Source organism: Canis aureus, chromosome 1 (assembly GCF_053574225.1).
Source record: "Canis aureus isolate CA01 chromosome 1, VMU_Caureus_v.1.0, whole genome shotgun sequence".
Classification (NCBI taxonomy): Eukaryota; Metazoa; Chordata; class Mammalia; order Carnivora; family Canidae; genus Canis; species Canis aureus.
The window spans coordinates 72,697,465-72,712,383 of NC_135611.1; the positions used below are offsets into that span (position 1 = coordinate 72,697,465).

General features: G+C 43.1%; 1 protein-coding gene across 1 annotated transcript in view; it reads left to right on the forward strand.

Annotated features, from left to right (window-relative positions):
* Positions 1–11,844, forward strand: part of FBP2 (fructose-bisphosphatase 2) — a 32,828-nt gene extending 20,984 nt beyond the window's left edge. Inside the window, exons 5-7 of the mRNA XM_077904582.1 lie at positions 453–590; positions 7,527–7,646; positions 11,427–11,844. Coding sequence (XP_077760708.1) covers positions 453–590; positions 7,527–7,646; positions 11,427–11,621 — 453 coding nt within the window. The 3' untranslated portion in view covers positions 11,622–11,844. The remainder of the gene's footprint in view (positions 1–452; positions 591–7,526; positions 7,647–11,426) is intronic.
* The last annotated feature ends 3,075 nt before the right edge of the window (positions 11,845–14,919 follow it).

Consider the following 14,919-nt stretch of genomic DNA (forward strand, 5'->3'; position numbering starts at 1 on the left):
TACCCTGTATAAGAATCACAGGCAACTTTTCCTGGCTCCTAAGACTGAGTCATTACAATAAATGGACCACACATTAGTAGGGGAACTGCATCCCCCACCTTTATGACACATCCCATTCATGAAACTTCTTCCTCTTATTGTTGATGGCATAAATCTTCTGGCCAAAATTAGGAATTAACTAGGGATGAGAACTTGAGGCATTAAGACTTCAAGTTTCTCCATAAATGAGTAACCTGGCAAGCAGTAAAATTTACCAACGGAGCTTTCCCTCTTTCCTTTGAATTATATCCTCTCTTGCTAGAGTACTACTGGCGCTGCAGAAGTTTGTGGCACAGCTGGGCTCCTCAAGCAGGCCCACATCTTCTGATGCTCTCTGATTATTGGGGAATGTGCTGTTAGCTTTCGTTTGCTGGTATCTATCTCTTTCCAGGTGTTTCTTTTCATCTTTCTAGGCACTTGGTGAATTTGTCCTAGTGGAAAAAGATGTCAAGATAAAACAGAAAGGAAAGATTTACAGTCTCAATGAGGGTTATGCCAAGTATTTTGATGCTGCCACCTCAGAATACGTGCAGAAAAAGAAATTTCCTGAGGTGAGTGAAGGAAACCTAAGGCAGTAGCCGGGAGAATGCTGCCTCAGTGGGTCTCTGTTGGGGTGGCAGCTTTGGGGGCCTGGTTGAAAGAGGTGGAAGCTGCTGTTTATGGCTCCGGTCAGTATGAGAATGGTGGAATCTACCTTTCTTCATAAATCAGCCACATTTTTCACAGCTAAAGACCTACTCAAGATAATACTCCCGAGTTGAGTTTTTCCAGGAGATGCTATTTATAAAGAAAACAAATTTCCAAATTTCAGGGCTTATTTAGGCCAGAACCTCTCAGGTCATTTGCTTGCTGAACCACCACCTATTAGATTCTGATCCCTCACTTATATTTGCTTTTAGGTGAAGTACTTATATTTGAAAGTCCCATTCATATACCCTAATATCAGGGCCTTGTGTTTACCCCAAGCTTTAGGATATTCTTTGTCTCTCAACAGGATTACCAAGTCCTGGACTGCATGTGGCTACTAATGCAGCCCAAACAATCCATTCAGTATGTTCACCATACTAAGAGAGATTTTAAGACAGATATGGGAGCAGAGTCAAAGAATTTCCAGATCAAGTGTGTCAAGTCTAATCTAAATTAGAAGACGAATGCAAGCTTGTTTATAAGTGGGACCTTCTCTCACCAAATTCTGGGGAATGTCAAAAGAGGGGCCCTTTATCCTGTGATGGAAATGCAGTGGTATGGTTGCCAGCTTGGCTGTCCCTAGAAGTCCTCATGAACTCCAAGGGAAAAGAGTTGGTGATTCCATGGTCCCAGGTGGCAGTCAGTTAACAGGATGCTGGGACCTGCCCTTTTTTACCTCACACTAAAGCTATAGAGAGTTTTCTACTTTCTTTCATTTCTTTTTCTTTTTCTTTTATTTTTTTTTAAAGATTTTTATTTATTTATTCATGAGACACACACACACAGAGAGAGAGAGAGAGAGAGAGAGAGAGCGAGGCAGAGACACAGGCGAGGAAGAAGCAGGCTCCATGCAGGGAGCCCGACATGGGACTCGATCCCGGGTCTCCAGGATCACACCCTGGACTGAAGGCGGCACTAAACCACTGAGCCACCTGGGCTGCCCTTTTCATTTATTTTTAAATTGAAGTTCTCAAAAGTCAGTTTCCTGTACCTCTCTTTTATAGGGTCATATTTTGCCATCATGCACAAACCCATCCAATGTCTTGAGGGCAAAGTAACAGGATGTGAATGATAAAGTCAAAATTGTTTACAGGTTCCTGATCTTGGAGATGTTTTATAGTGGTTCCCATTCTAAGCTAAAGTGCCTCCTCTAGAGCCCATAAAAAAGATATTTATGTTACCACTAAAAAAATAACAGTTCTATACAAAGAATACCATAAATGTCTTTGAAGGAGAGGTTTCTTTTTTTTAATAAATTAATTTTTTATTGGTGTTCAATTTACCAACGTACAGAATAACACCCAGTGCTCATCCCGTCAAGTGTCCCCCTCAGTGCCCGTCACCCACTCACCCCCACCCCCTGCCCTCCTCCCCTTCCACCACCCCTAGTTCATTTCCCAGAGTTAGGAGTCTTTATGTTCTGTCTCCCTTTCTGATATTTCCCACACATTTCTTCTCCCTTCCCTTATATTCCCTTTCACTATTATTTATATTCCCCAAATGAATGAGAACATATAATGTTTGTCCTTCTCCGATTGACTTACTTCACTCAGCATAATACCCTCCAGTTCCATCCACGTTGAAGCAAATGGTGGGTATTTGTCGTTTCTAATGGCTGAGGAATATTCCATTGTATACATAGACCACATCTTCTTTATCCACTCATCTTTCGATGGACACCGAGGCTCCTTCCACAGTTTGGCTATTGTGGACATTGCTGCTATAAACATCGGGGTGCAGGTGTCCCAGCGTTTCATTGCATCTGAATCTTTGGGGTAAATCCCCAGCAGTGCAATTGCTGGGTTGTAGGGCAGGTCTATTTTTAACTCTTTGAGGAACCTCCACACAGTTTTCCAGAGTGGCTGCACCAGTTCACATTCCCACCAGCAGTGTATGAGGGTTCCCTTTTCTCCGCATCCTCTCCAACATTTGTTGTTTCCTGGAAGGAGAGGTTTCAAATGGGAAATAAGGCATCAGCTCATGAATGACCAACAGCAGGTTGGTGTGCCTTTAAATCTTACCACAGGATGAGCTCCCAAATGGAAAACCACATAAAAGGGTAATTATAAAGTCAGGGAAGATAAAGTTTCAGTAAAACTGAAACTCTTAGAAGATATTAAGATCTTTCCCAATTCCATTTTAACTTTTTCTCCTCTCAAATAATACTCTGTGCTCTTAAAAAAAATGTTTTTTCTTGTATCCTTTCTCACAGTCCAGCTTAGATAGTGTTACTACTCCTAGAAGAAAGATACTCAGGTTCTAAGGTAAACTACTCCTTGTAATTTTACAAAATGGAATAAATGCCTTAAGAAGATCTATACAGTTTCCCCAGAGACAGCTCAGGAGTGAGAAAGGTCAATTAGACCAGTGGCTCTGAAGAATTTTTGACTGTGAACATTAATAACAAATGCATTTTACATCTAATTCAGAGCATATGTGTGCCAGTGTGCATGTACACACTCACACAGGCCCCACTGAAATAAATTGCCTTAATCTCGATGTGTTTTAAGATACTTTTACCTTTTCACTTTTCTATTCAATTCAATTCTGTTCTGTTCTTTTTTTTTTTTTAAAGATTTTATTGATTTATTTGAGAGAGAGACAGAAATAGAGAGAGGAGAGAGCACAAGCAGAGGGAGTGGTAGACGGAGAGGGACAAGCGGGCTTCCCCTTGAGCAGGAAGCCTGATGGGGGGCTGCATCCCAGGGCCCTGGGATCATGATCTGAACTGAAGGCAGACGCTTAACTGATTGGGCCACCCAGGCTCCCCTATTCTGATCTGTTCCATTCTGTTGTATTCCATTCCATTTGTTTAGATTGCATCTCATTTAAAAAAAAAAAAAAAAGCATGTTAGTAATCTCTCATTAAATGGGCTTATCACCCATTAATGGATTTCCATGCACACTTGAAAAAGTACTGTGCTGGGCAGTTTCTTAGACATTTCTTTATATCAGGAAATTAATCTACAGATACAGAATGGAGATAATGGGACAAAAATAATGTAAAGGGGAGTGTATGCATTATTTACAGGACAGGTTAACATTGCTAGAATAGCCTGTGGAAGGCCACCCATTACTGCACCCTGTTTGCTGACAAACAGGTGGGACTCATGCAGTAGGATCTAAACAGCAAATTATTCTCATCTCCTCCTCATTCTGCAATAGTTGTTCAGTGGAGCAGTCCCCTTAGAAAATAAAAAGTCAGTGTTCACTTATCATGGAAATGGTAGACTATTGAGCCCAATGTATTAATCAATATTTCAATACTGATTCAACGATGAGACCCTTCTCAACAGCAAAGGAAGGGACATATTCCCCAACATATAGCAAGTCTCCAGAATCCTCCAGTTGTTTATTAATGTGAAATTCTAGACTTAATATGCATCTGCCCCTAGCATAAAAGGAGTTGTTCTGTCTCTAGGAGGTTTTGGCTTTTCTTGCTTGCTTTTCACATAAAATCCCTTACAAGTTCCATACATTGGAGACTAGAGATTAGTTGATTCTGGCCCCAGGAAGTTTAGTCTACATGTAACAGCAGGAAAACAGTGTGAATGCCAGGTAGTTTCCTCAGGCAACACTTGAGAGTCCAGGGAAGGACTTTCTTCTTGATGTAGAAACAATAATCATTTTGACTGAAGTGCTGGATATTCTTGGGAGTGTCCAGTTCTGACTAATAAGACAAACAGAAATACAATGAAACCCAAGTTGGATTCTAGAATATCCGCCTATAAATACCAAAAGGAATTTTGACTTTGGTCAAATGGGGATGGGCGTCCTCCTGGCTGTGGTGGAGGTTTGCAGTGATCCCCTAGAAAGATTAAAGGGAAATTAGGGAAAGTAATCTGTGCCCCCTTCCCTCAGCAATTCTCTGTGAAGAGAGAGGGGCAGAGGTGAAGACAGGAGAGGCTGGCCTGTGGGTGTTGGCATGAAGCTGTCGCTTTCTTTATTTCTTTAATTAAGTACTTTTAACTCTTTCTAAAGAAAGAAAGGCTCAGAGAAGAAGACAATAAATAGTTTGTAATGTTTCCACTTGATTGAAACTGGTTTCTATTCTTGTTAACAAAATTTAAAAAGTAACGTATCTCAAAAGTTAAACATAGAATGACCATATGACCCAGCAATTCTGGTCCTATGTATATACTTCAAATAACTGAAAACAGATATTCATAAAAAAATTGCACACACATGTTCATAGCAGCATTATTTACAATAACCCAAAGTGGAAAAACTCAAATGTCCATCAAGTGATGAGTGGATGGATAAAAGCTGGTACATTCAGAAAAGGGAGTATTATTCACCCATAAGAAGGAATGAAGAACTGATCTATACCACTGCATGGATAATTTCTAAAACATTTATGTTAAGTGGAAAGAGCCAGTTGCAAGGATAAGGTCAGTGTGTAGAGACATAAGGCAGATCAGTGGTTGCTAGGGGCTGATGTGAATTTTACTTCAATTTTATTTTATTTTATTTATTTATTTTTGAATTCTACTTCAATTTTAAAATGTAATCTAAGATTAGGGCATGTAAAGCATACAGAATTATGCAAAATTAAAAATGAAAGCCTCCCCCATTCCCTAACCCCAGTCAAGTTGCTCTTTCCAGGGATGACCACTGCCAAGTGTTGCTTTTATTCTTTGAGCTGGGGTGGCAGGAAGGATTACGCTTACCCACCTCCATACCTGCCCCTTTTAGAACACCAGGCAGAGCATGTTAGTCTCACTGATTTTCTTTGTCATGATTTGGAGATTGACACAAAGCTGCAGTGGAGATTCCAAATGTGTGTGCTTGTGACCTTTGCAGGTGTATCTGTAGGACACATGTCTTGCTGAAGTTGCTGGGTCAAAGGGTATGTGCATCTCACATGCTGATGTCACCAAGTATTCTTCAGAAAAGTTGCATCAGTTTATATGTTACGGCATCATATGAAAGAGTGCCCATTTCCCTGTGTCCCTGCCTGTGTGAGATATGGTGAATCTTTTAAAATTTGTGTTCATCTGATGGTAAAAAGGTGAACCTTGTGGCTTGATTTGCACATATTTAATGATGGCTTATGTCTTACAAGTTTCCTTGTACTTACTGGGCATCAACTTTTGTCTTAGTAAATTGCCTATTTCTGTCCTTAGCAAATATTTAATTAGTATTATCTGTTTCTTGTTGCTTTATACGCACTTAGTAAATGAAGGAAACTTATCTTTTGTCTGTTACTCATGTTAGAAATATGGGTAGACTTTCAGCTTTTGATTCTACAGAGGTATTTGCAATTTTATATTTATTTTTCTTTGTAACTAATGGTTGTGTTCTAGATTATGAATTAATGTACTCATGTTTCCTGTACTGTACTGCCCAGTAGAGTAGCTACTAGCCACATGTAATTACCAGTAAATAACATGTAAAATTCTGTTTTCATCTACACTTCGTCTCGTTACCAGACCTCACACATGGTTACTTTGGGCCAGTGGTTATAAAAAGTGTTTTCATCACTACAGAGAACTTCATTGGACAGCCTTATTCTAAATTATTTGTGATTTTCTCCTTTCAAGTCTCTCTCCATGTTGAAATAATCTGGGTGTAAAGAATGAGGTAGGGATCCTTCCCCCCTCTTCTCTAAGCAGCTTGCACAGTGCTGTTCTTTGGCTAATAATCCTGTCTCATGCTGATTGAAAGGTCCTGTTCAGCATAAATGAAATTCTCATCTTTCTTAATGCCCAAGACTAGACTCTATTCTGATCTACTGGTGGGTGTTTGCATTTCTTCTTTGCATATGTAAATATTGTTAATTCACTGCGTGCTCTTAGATTTGGTAGAGATACTCTTTCCTTGTTCTTCATTTTCCCAAATGTTCCGGTTTTCTTTGCCAGATAATTTTAATACCATTTCTCTCAAGTTTCTTCTCCCAAAAGTCTGTTGATATTTTCTTAGAATTTTATAGTCTTAGCTCTTATGTGTAGGTTCCACTTTGAGTGTATTTGTCATGTGGTATAAGGTAAGTTTTTGGTCTATTTTAAAAATTGGGTTATTCATCTTTTTATCATAAAATTTTAAATTCATTTATTTTTTAATTGTAAGAGTCACAGACAATTCTGCATAAGAGATACTGGCACAGGGTATTAAATAAGATCTAGAAAATGAGGAAGTGCTGTCTACTAAGTTCCAACACAGAAAAGGTTAGGCTATTTGTTACTAATTGTTAAAATGATTTAAAATGAGTCAGAAAATATGCACGCATAGTTAGTTTCATAGACATTTCCATAGGCACATATAATTCCATGTAGATCTATATTCATAGCACCATCCCCACCATCCCTGTTGAAAGTACCATTGGTTCCTGAACCCTGAACTCTGTGTTTTGAAATCTTACTCATTTATATATGCTAGTCTTCCCCTTCAGTTGGTGAGTTCCTTGGGGCAGAGACTGTCTTTCTGATTTTGGCATCCTCAGGGCCTGGCCTGATGCCAGGCAGAAATAAGATACTGAAAAATTATTTATTGAGCTGAGTTTACACAAGATTTCTGTTCAGTGCTACTCATATTATTACCTAGGAGAGTAATTGGCAGGTTTTGTATTCCATCTAATATTCAGGGTTTGGAATCACCTATAGTGCCTGCTTTTATTGCAATTCAATTCTTTTTTGTTGGGTGACTATCTCTTGCTTGTCTAATCCCATCCTAAATGCTGCCAATGTCTCCTTTCCTTAGAAGACTGTTAATTTCTTTTGCTTTGCCAATCTCTTAAGATATGTGGTTAACAAGTATCTAATCTAGGTGAGCATCTTGCCTCTTCTCTTTCTGCCTTCTAGGATGGCAGTGCTCCCTATGGGGCCCGGTATGTGGGCTCTATGGTGGCTGATGTACACCGTACCCTGGTCTATGGAGGAGTCTTCCTGTATCCAGCGAACCAGAAAAGTCCGAAGGGCAAGGTAATTCTTTTTTGTCCATAGGCTGTATCCGTCAGTAAGCCAGTTGGAGTACCCTTTCTCTTCATGCCTGCTTTTTGGCTACTGCTCTGACCTCTTCACAGCAGTTTGTGAGTGGGTAGGTGGAAGAAAAATGAGCTATATTTCCTATTAATAAATTTTGAGGCTGTAGTAGAGGCTGAAGTTGTTATTGGCAATTTTCACTACCCTTCACATTCCTTGGCCTCATGCCCATCATTCACCATGTGTCAGCTGTGGTCATTTACCACCTTCTACATGCTGTGCCTGTAGCTTCAGCACCACCTGATTCTGGGTTATAGACCATTTGAGAATCTAACAGAAGGTATGGATCCACTTCCCAGGGGAAAGAAATGCACATAAACAGATATATTACATATGTTTTTAGGGGGTTCACAGATGACTTGAAGTTTACCCATGAATCCTCTGGAGAGTTCCCAAACTCCAGAATAAGAACTTTTGGTCAGAACTTATTCAATACTTCTGGGAAGGTAGTTCCTGGAAAGTCTTATTGCAACTTTATGACCCAAACCCCAAAATACTTATATTATCAGATGGGAATCTTATGACCCAAATGCATTTATCTTGAATAGACCCTCCCATGGAAACATGTCTGATTTTTTCACCAATCACAGAGATCATTAAGTAAAAAAATCAAAACAAAGATCTAATACACTCTCACATATACCAACAACTGGCCACATGTGTATTTGTCTCCCAGGATGTGCAATTTGAATTACTGGAATGACAGTTTCAAAGCCATGATAAGAAATCTAAGAGCACATGAGACCAGAGGGAAGATTTTTAATATGCAGATTGGTGTATCAGGAGTTTCTCTTCATGTGAATATTTAGCTCAGGTATATCATAACCTTTATTTTTTCTTAAATTTTTTAAAAATTTTTATTTATTTATGATAGTCACAGAGAGAGAGAGAGAGAGAGAGAGAGAGAGAGGCAGAGACACAAGCAGAGGGAGAAGCAGGCTCCATGCACCGGGAGCCCGACGTGAGATTCGATCCCGGGTCTCCAGGATCACGCCCTGGGCCAAAGGCAGGCACTAAACCGCTGCGCCACCCAGGGTTCCCTATCATAACCTTTAGAAGTAAGAGTTACAGACAATTCTGCATAAAAGATACTGGCACAGGGTATTAAATAAGATTTAGAAAATGAGGGAGTGCTGTCTACTAAGTTCCAACACAGAAAAGGTTAGGCTATTTGTTACTAATTGTTAAAATGATTTAAGATGAGTCAGAAAATATGCACATATAGTTACATGGACATTTCCATAAGCACATATAATTCCATGTAGATCTATATTCATAGCACCATCCCCGCCATCCCTGTTGAAAGTACATTGGTTCCTGAACTCTGTGTTTTAGCTTTCCTGGTATCTGTGTGGGCATTGCTGTGTTTTTTTGTTTTAATATTTTATTTATTTATTCATGAGAGACAGAGAGAGACAGAGAGAGAGACAGAGAGGCAGAGACACAGGCAAAGGGAGAAGGAGGCTCCCTGCAGGAGCTCGATGTGGGACTCAGTCCTGGGACTCCAGGATCACGCCCTGAGCCAAAGGCAGATGCTCAACCGCTGAGCCACCCAGGCATCCTTGCTGTGTGTTTTTGGGGTGGGGTGATTGTGTATGCCTTTTCTCCTGTGTGTGCTTGTCTCTGTTTATCTGTTTAGATTTAGTTGCAGAAAAAAGTAGATCACGTGGGCTGCAGGCCAAAGTAACATGAAGACCTGCATGTTGTGTTTTAAGATGAATTTACTACAAGAACAACTTTAGGTGAAGGGTAACCTTGGCTCAAAGACAAATTTTATGTGAAGATGCTGTACTTTTTTTCTTAAGTATCTGAATCAAAATGGTACAAACAAAGGCTACTTGGTGACAATCGGAGGCTTTATTGTCAAACATCCCAAATCCCCTATCCTCAAGTGCCCAGAGCAAGGAAAAGGAGAGGAAAGAGTGGAGTGCTACAAGCTGTTAGGTAGCTGTGCAGGACCAATTGGCCTCCAGTGTCCCTCCTGTGGATGATCAGGGACAAAACTCGCAGATCCAATTGTGTCCACACCCAGTGGGGCTTCTTTGCACTTGCCAGGATACCCATTACTCCAAGAGCTGGAGGTCTAGAGTAAGGGTAGTGTACACTGTTTTACCAAAATGGCAGTAAATGGCCCCCTGGAGTCTTGACTTACTTTCTCCTGAATACCTGGCTCTCCAACCTAGACCAGAGACATTTTGCTTCCCACCATGAAATAACAATAATTCAAAAATCAGCAAGATTTGACTGCTTCTCAAAGTAGTTTCCAATGATCTTCAGAATGGATTTGAAGCAAAGAAAAAAAGGCTGCAGAGAGCTGGCTTCACCATTTTGTAAGCCGATTACAGAAAGGAGCTTGTTTTCTTTTCAATACAGGTTTTGGGGGATCCCTGGGTAGCGCAGCGGTTTGGCGCCTGCCTTTGGCCCAGGGCGCGATCCTGGAGATCTGGGATCGAATCCCACGTTGGGCTCCCGGTGCATGGAGCCTGCTTCTCCCTCTGCCTATGTCTCTGCCTCTCTCTGCCTCTGTGTGTGTGTGTGTGACTATCATAAATAAATAAAAATTTAAAAAAAAAAACAGGTTTTGCACAGCTTTTGCAGCTTTTGGGGCAGGAAGGAGAAGATAATATGATATTGAGTTAGAACGTGCAGCTAGACTGTCACTCTGAATCTGATGTGATGTATGTGGGTGTCTGGTGGTGGGGTGGGGGTGGTGAGGAGGGAATGACAACACAGAGAAAGAGACCTAAAAAAGCCTTTGGGTCCAGCCCATTTCAATTCAATTCCCCAAGGACTCACTGGGTACAGGGCAGACACCTGCTAGTTCCTATGGTACCTCTTAGAAAAGGTAGTCTTTCCTCAGGATAGGCTTGGCCCTGTGTCCACGGGTCCAATGTAGCAAGCAGGGCACAGGCTGACTTGACCCTCCACACCCCGCCCATTTCTGCCTTCCACTGGGAGGCCATGGGCGAGGGACACAGGAGCCTTGTCTCCTGCATCAGACAGTACTGGGAGGGGAGGTGCCACAGTGATCTGCCAAGACAGACTCTGTCCCTGCCCTCAAGGGTGAGCATGTAAGGAGGAAGGCAGATATGAAACCAACCTCAGTGTGACAAACGCATGCAGAAGGACGTGCAGGATGCCGTGGGAGTGCAAGCAGTGGACGTTAACTCAGTCTCAGTGGCCACGAGAAAAGGCCATTTCAACCCCAACAAACTACCTAGTCATGCTGACACTTGAGGTATGGGATTCCTCCACACGATCTTGGATGGGAAGTTATCCTAAGAGGCTACCCCGTACTCTCCAGGTGACCTTCCATCCCATCCAAGCTGGACTTCCTCCTAGCCCTAAGGCCTCACATACAGAGGCTCCTGACCAGGCCTCAGAGTCAGTTTGCCTCACTGCTGAGCCAACAGCAAACAAGTATCTGGATCCCATATTCTCAGGGGGAGGAGGCAGGTCTCTTGTAAACACAGAGGTCACAAGACAGTAGATACTAACCAGTGGTGCCCCAAAGACATGGCGATGAACATCATCTGATGCGCCTGGGCTTCTGGGGGGTCCTGACTTCTGGAAGCTCACTCTGCTGGGGTGTCCGTTGCATTTGGGCTAACAAACCAGAAGTTCAGTAGCTGCAATTCCCTGTTGACCTTTAAAAGGGGCATGGCTTGGGATATCTGGCAACTTGCAGAGCTTGTCCACCTGACTCTGTTTCTCCCACAGCTCCGGCTCCTGTATGAGTGCAATCCCGTGGCCTATATCATAGAGCAGGCTGGAGGCCTGGCGACCACAGGCACTCAGCCCGTGCTGGATGTGAAGCCAGAGACCATTCACCAACGAGTCCCCCTCATTCTGGGGTCCCCGGATGATGTGCAGGAGTACCTCACCTGTGTACAGAAAAGCCAGGCAGGCAGGTAGTGGGTTTGACCCTGAAAACTGCCTTGTCTTTGTCTTGTCCTTTTTATTAAGGGCCTTGAGTGAATAATAATTATAAACAGTGGTGATGGGTAACAAAAGGCAAAGCTCTTAAATCACACCGAGAAGATCACAGCAAAGTGCTCCTCGCAGCTCTTGAAGCCAGAGGCAATTCTGTGCTGGGTGTGAAGGGCTCAAAATAAAAACCCACATGTGGAAAGAACAACTTTGACCTGTCTTCTCTCGTGAACAGCAGCTAATAGGGTTATAGTACCAAGTGTGTCGGCCAGGGAATCGGCCACCACAGACTTGTGGGCAAAAGTTTAGAGATCACTTAAGAATTTGTTTCGGTTCTTTTAAAATTTGAACCTCGTGGTTCCAAGACAGTGGAGTAGTAGGGGCACCTTGAACTTGCTTTGTTCTTCCAGTACAACCAGACCAACCTTCACCTGTTTGAAAAATCAGGAGCAAGATGGGAAGAGTACAGAAACAATCTGCATATTTGGAGCAAGTGATTCTGGCAGAAGCAAAGTTCGCAGCCCTGAACCGGGGGATTGGGAAGCCGCGAGGCCCGAAAGGGAGGAAGTCTGGTTCTCGGAGCCAAGTCAGGAAGAGGGAGAAAGTCGGCATCGGTGGCGAGTGGATCCCCGGGTTTTGCTCAGGGAAAGGCTGCTCCCTTTTCTGGAGGGCCTTGGAGCGGCGTGCTTGTCCTCTGCAGACGAAGGGCCGGCCGGGAGCCGCGGAGGCGAGGCGCGCAGCCGGGTCGGAGGGGGGCGCCAGGCGCTTGGCTGGGCCTGGCTGGGCCTGGCTGGGCGCGGGCCGGGGCTGCGCGGCCCCCGGAGCGGCCAGCCTGCTTCCAACACAGAGGCGGTAGGGGACCGAGTCAAATGCACTCGGTGGCCGCCGGCTCCAGCTCTTCGCGGAGCGTTACTGTCAGCCTCGGCGCAGGTGCCCGTGAAGGCTTTTCAGGCGCGGCGGCTGCGGGCGGCCCGAGCCTTCCCGCCAGGGCCGCGGTGGGCGCACTCGGAGCTCTGAATCCCAGCTTCCGGCCGGAATTGGAATTCAGGAGACCTGTGGCTCTGGGGACCTGATGACCCCGACACAGACAGGCTAGGGCAGGGAAGTGACGAGGTCCTGGGCCGCCCGAGCTTGCGCACTTTTCTGGGAGGACCGCAGGGCAGCAGCTGCCGGGACTTCTGCCTCCCCGGGGGACGAAGGGACAAAGTGACGCCAAATTCCATCTCCTCCACCACCACCGGCCACCAGCACAGTCGGACCCCAGGGAGACACACGGTGCCTCCAGTGGAGGCTGGAATCCTCTGCCCGCAGTCCCGCCCCCTGGCCTGCAGGTGTGTCCTTCCGAGGGCAAGTCAGCTTGTGAACCCCCCCAGGAGACAAACACAACCCCAACATATACCAAGTCTGCTGATTAAAGAAAGCTCCAGAACATGAGCTTCCGGCTTAACTTCACAAGCTACTAAAAGCATATCTACTTAAAGGACCAAACACTTCCCACTACAAACAAGGAGGAAGGACCAGCCCGAAAGAGCAGCCAAAACACAACCGCAGAGTATATAAAGCATGCACCAGAGTCACTTCCTAAAGTTATTGTTGTTGTTGATTTTATTATTGCTGTTTTTGCTGTTTTTTTCTTTCTCTTTCTTTCTTTCCTTTTTTTTTTTTTTAATTTAAAGATTTTATTTACTTACTCATGAGAGACACACAGAGAGAGGGAGAGACACAGGCAGAGGGAGAAACAGGCTCCCTGTGGGGAGCCTGATGCAGGACTCCATCCTCAGACCTAGGGATCACGATGTGAGCCAAAGGCAGACACTCAACCACTGAGCCACCCATGCGCTCCTCTTTCTCTGTCTGTCCTTTTTGGACAAAATGACGAGAAGGAGAAATTCACAACCGAAGAAAGAACCAGAGGTAATACTCTCTGCCATAGATTTAATTGATATAGATATAAGTAAGATGCCAGAGCTAGAATTTAAAATAACGATTACAAAGATAATCACCCGGGTTGAAAAAAGCATAAAAGACACTAGAGAATCTTAGAAATAAAAGAACTAGAACCTAAACAGGCTGAAGTTAAAAATGTCATTACTGAGATGCAGTAAAAAAAAGAAATGGAGGCTCTAACTGCTAGGGTAAGCGAGGCAGAAGAGAGAGTCAGTGATACAGAAGATAAAATGATGGAAAGTAAGGAAGCTGAGAAAAAGAGAAAAACAACTATTGGATGCTGAGGGGGGACTTTGAAAGATGAGTGATAGCATAAAGTGCAATAATATTTGAATATCCTGGAAGATCAGAAAAGACAGAGAGGCAGAAGGCCTATTAGAACAAATTATAGCTGAGAACTTCCCTAATCTGGGAAAGGAAATAAACACCCAAGTTCAGGAGGCACAGAGAGCCACCCCACCCTCCCCTAAAATCAATAAAAATAGATCAACAGCCAGACTATAATAATGAAGCTTGCAAATTTCAGAGATAAAGAGAAAATCTTGCAAGCAGTTTCAGACAAGAGCTCTTAAACCCACAAGGGTGGAAACATTAGACTGGCAGAAGACCTCTCCACAGAGACCTGGCAGGCCAGAGAGGACTGGCATGATATATTCAGGGTGCTAAGTGAGATATATGATGCAGCCAAGAATATTTAAACCAGTAAGGTTGTCATTCAAAATAGAAGGAGAGATAAAAAAGCTCCCAGGACAAACAGAAACTAAAATAATTTGTAATCATTAAACCAGCCCTGCAAGAAATATTAAAGGGGATCCTGTGAGTGAGGAGAGAGCCCCAAAGCAGCATAGACCAGAAGGGAACAGAGATGATATACAGAAACAGGGACTTTACAGGTAATACAATGGCACATAATTCATGTCTTTCAGTAGTTACTCTAAATATAAATGTGTTAAATGCTCCAATCAAAAGATACAGGGTATCAGATTGGATAAAAAAAGCAAGACCTACCTATATGCTATTTACAGGAGACTCATTTTAGACCCAAAGATTCTCCCAAAGAGGGGATGGAGAACCATTTATCATGCTAATGGTCATCAGAAGAAAACTGGGGAAGCAATCCTTAGAGCAGACAAATTAGATTTTAAACCAAAAACTGTATAAGAGATGAGGAAGGACACTATATCACACTTAAAGGGTTCTATCCAACAAGAAGATCTAAGAATTGTAAATATTTATGCCCCTAACTTGGGAGCAGCCAATTATATAAACCAATGAATAACAAAATTAAAGAAACACATTGATAATGCTACAATTATACTAGGGGACTATAACACCC